This window comes from Magnolia sinica, chromosome 12 (genome assembly GCF_029962835.1).
Source record: "Magnolia sinica isolate HGM2019 chromosome 12, MsV1, whole genome shotgun sequence".
Classification (NCBI taxonomy): Eukaryota; Viridiplantae; Streptophyta; class Magnoliopsida; order Magnoliales; family Magnoliaceae; genus Magnolia; species Magnolia sinica.
The window spans coordinates 25,062,473-25,066,739 of record NC_080584.1 but is presented as its reverse complement, the minus strand read 5'-3'; the positions used below and the strand labels follow the sequence as shown (position 1 = coordinate 25,066,739).

The 4,267-nt window shown below is 44.5% G+C and overlaps 1 protein-coding gene across 1 annotated transcript; it reads left to right on the top strand.

The window, feature by feature from the left end:
* Positions 1–321: 321 nt before the first annotated feature.
* On the top strand, positions 322–2,214 carry LOC131219987 (pentatricopeptide repeat-containing protein At2g13600-like). The gene has a single exon (XM_058214967.1). The coding sequence runs from the start codon at positions 322–324 to the stop codon at positions 2,212–2,214; it is 1,893 nt and encodes a 630-aa protein (XP_058070950.1).
* Positions 2,215–4,267: the final 2,053 nt, after the last annotated feature.

Here is a 4,267-nt window from a genome sequence, read left to right as displayed (position 1 = left end):
GGAGTCACTTACCAAGTAGGCCACACACATGTCGCAACGGTGGACCGTTGTTCATTCCCTCTTAGCTGTCAGTGGACTTAGGAAAGCATGTGGCCCACCTGATAACCAAGGTGCAACGGATTCTAGGTCCACGGCCATACACCGTAGACCCTACCTGATGAACGGCCCTTATCTCATTGCATCTTTCCTGTAGAAAAATCTCTGAACAAACCCCAGCCACTGTCCCCCTCATCAGGGCCCATCTGTTGCATTCAGTAGTCTTAATCTTCACCATTAATTCCCAAAAAACATACATTGCACAAAGCAATTAAGTAGTCCTTTATGGCTTCTCAATTATCACTTTTGAATCTCTATAGTCAGCAGGCAAAATGGCGGGAACTCATATCCCTTTACCACCACATGAGAATCAATGGCTTCCAACCCAACACCTTCTCATTCCCATTCCTCCTCAGATCCTGCCCCCTCCATCAAGGGCAATCCATTCACGCCGATGCCGCCAAGCGCGGCTTCGAAGCAGATGGTTACGTGACCAACGCTGTCGTTGCTTTCTATCTGCGACACGGGTCCCTCCGTGATGCACTCCAGGTATTCGATGAAATGCCCGACCAAAACCCCGTCTCTTGGAACGCAGCAATATCGGGCTTTTTCCACGCGGGGGACTGCAACAGGGCTCACCAGCTCTTTGAAAGGATGCCGTGGCCCAATGTCATCACGTGGTCCGCCGTGATCGCAGGTTACACGCAGAACGCCCGCCCAAGTGATGCACTGGTTGTTTTCAAAAGAATGAGGAGGGAATGTGGAGGCATTGACGAAATGGGTTTCCATGTGGTGCCGAATTCGAACACAATTGCTAGTGTTCTTCATGCTTGTGTGCAATTAAGAGACGTTGGTTTTGGAGAGCAAGTCCATGGCTATACTATAAAGATGAGCACATACACCGAGACGAATGTGTTTGTCGGAAGTGTCCTCATTGACATGTATGGTAGATGTGGTCGCACTGGACTTGCTAAGCTCGTCTTTGATTCGATGCAAGAGAAGTGTGTGGTAGCTTGGTCTGCTCTGATTGCAATGTATGTACACAACAACTGCCCTTCCAGTGCCATTGACGTTTTAAGAGAGATGATTTATAGCAGCTCCTCACCAAATTACGTTACTCTGACTACTGTACTTACTGCATGTGCCCACATGCCGAACTTGCTTTTCGGAAAGGCATTGCATGGTTATATTGTTAAAAGGCAGGGTGGGGCGGATGTTTTTGTTTCGACGGCTCTGATCGATATGTATAGTAAGTGCGATCATGTGGTGTATGCACATCGGGTCTTTGAGAGGGATAATGTGTTTATGGGGCGCAATGCAACGCCAATGTGGAATGCGTTGATCACGGGTTATTTGGAGAATAACTGTGTTGATGATGCGTGGTGTGCCGTCCAATCAATGTGTCGATTCTCTAATGGTGGGCCGAGACCAAATGCCGTGACCATGGCCATTGTTCTGCCTATGTGTGCTAGATCTGCTTCACTTCTCTATGGCAAGGAAGCACATTGCTACATGCTCAAGAATGGTTTGGATGAAGAGATTTTAGTAAGCAATGGACTGTTGGATATGTATTCCAAGTGTGGGAAGATCCGATGGGCTGAAAGGGTGTTCGATCAAATGGCCACCAAGAATCGAATTTCATGGACATCAATGATTGATGGTTATGGGACTCATGGAGATGGAGTGAGTGCAATCCGAATCTTTCAACAGATGGTTAAAGAGAAGAACATTGAGCCAGACAATGTTACATTTGTGGCCCTTATCTCTGCCTGCAGCCATGCAGGTCTGGTGGAGGAAGGTCTTCGGTACTTCAAAACAATGCGGCAAGAGTACGGTATTGTGCCCATGGAGGAGAATTATGGTTGTGTGGTTGATCTTCTAGCTCGAGCAGGCCGCATCAATGAAGCTAAGGATATAATCGCCTCAATGCCCATGAAGCCAAGTGCTAGTGTGTGGGGAGCTTTGCTTGGTGCTTGTAGGATACATGGGCACGTCGAGGAGGCTGAGTTGGTGGGTCAATTTCTACATGAGCTGGAGCCAAATGAGGCTGGTTTTCGGACCTTGTTATCGAATATATATGCGGAGAACGGGTGGTTGGATGGAGCTGCTGATGTGAGGAGAGTGATGAGAGAGACAGGGGTGGCAAAAAGGCGAGGGTGCAGTTGGTTAGAGGCATGAAGGTGATTGTGGAAGAGGATGGGCTAGATGACCATCTTAAAATTTTGGTGGGTCCTCCATCTTGTGCATTGCATACATGTAATGCAATCCAGACCCTCCAACTCGTTGGGCCCATCGTGGTGGATTGACCATAGCCCCAATTCGAAATTAGATGATAGAAGAGATGCAGTGGACGATTAAGGTTATGGGTAGGGAGTTCCCAGGCTGGTGATCCAATGATCCAGTTTTAACCATTCAAAGGATGATAAGCGAAATTAGGGGGTGGTAATGGGCCAGGTCAGTGTCTGCTTGAATCAGGACCGGTTATTTATTAGCATTGAAATTTTGTTTAGGCCCAGCTGATGGTTTCTATAAATGGGCCTGTCTTCAAGATGACAGTATGTTGAATCTTCTTGGGCCCATTAAATCGGGGCCTTCTATTTGGTCCAGCCAAATTCATGGGCCTTACAATCAGACCCAAGTATGGCCCACAGTGGGCCATGCCCGAAATCTCGACGGCTGCAGTCCCAGATTGAAAACAATACAAATACTTGTAAAATGGCTCATAAAGCGGTACAAAATCGCTTGCAAAATTTCCTAGTGATTAGAGGGGGCATTTTGGGATAAATTGTATAAATGTGGTGGTATATTTTTAATCGCTGCTGTTTCCTGTGGTGTGGTCCGCCTGAGATTTGGATCTGCTTCATTTTTATGCCGACGCTCTAGAATGAGTTGGCGAAATGGATAGATACCGTGTATATACAAAACATACATCGAGGTGGGCCCAACGGTCAGGCACTCACCCATAATCGAGAAAATTACCACTGTAGACACCACCTTTTATCCAGCGTCTTTTCTGAACAGTCCAAAACTTACCCTCCCAACTTAGACGTTGCACATACGGATAGAGCATTAGAGGACGAAAATACCCCTGCTTTTCATTGCCATTCCTTTCGCTAGTTTGCCTTGCTCCATTTCGGCTAAAAAAGGAGACAAAAAACCCTTTTTTCCAGCATGAAAATCCCTCCATTGGATCGCACCATTCTTCCATTGGATCACATTCTCTCCGTACATCAGCATTTTCTCGTATTCTGAAAATAGTCGGTCCACTGAAGAAAGCACGTTCCACATGCATATTTTCGTATATTGCCCTAAATGGAGTAAATTTTTTGTGGGCCATTGAATTGTTGGATGAAGGTTGCATCCAGGTTTTTGGTTCATCTATGTATACATCATCCTATGAACACGATGGATTACAAATAAATCATCATTGTGGGGTGTAGCAAAGTTTCTACGGTGGAATCACTGTTTCCTTTGGTATGATCCACTTGATATTTGGATATGCTATGATTTTGGGCTCAAACCCTTAATTTAGATGGAAAAATGGATGAATGTTGTGGATATTCCATATACATTCAAGGCGGGCCCAAATCAATTAACTTAGTATGATAAAAGCATACTGAGCAAATTGATTTTCAATTTCAAGAGTTCTTGGTCTATTTGACCTACTTCTCGGTAATATGCTCCAGTCGTTGCCGACATTCCCGGCTCATGATTGGTTGAATTCCCCAAGTAATTTATGAATTTGACAGACAAATGATAAAAATATGATCGGGAACTTGCATAGATTCATGTAATGTAACGGAAAATTCTATGAACCACTTTGTCATTTTTATTAATTGCTCGGTCAACTTTACCGAAGTACTCGTTGAATTTCATATGAAGCTCATTCAATTATGTGTTAGGCTAGTTCAATTTCATTTCAAGTTCATTGAAATTCATGTTATCCTCGCTGAATTTCGTGTTAGTATCGCTGAATTTCAAGTTAGCCTCGCTCAATTTCATGTTTATCTCACTCAAATTTTCGTTTGCCTCGCTCAAAATTCAATTTGCCTTGCTGAATTTCTAGCTTGCCTCACTGAATTTCAAGTTTGCCCCACTTAATTTTAAGTTTGCCTCACTCAATTTTCAGTTTGCCTCGCTGAATTTCTAGCTTACCTCACTGAATTTCAAGTTTGCCTCGTGCAATTTTCAGTTTGCCCTGCTTAATTTCCAGTTTGCCCGGTTGAATTTA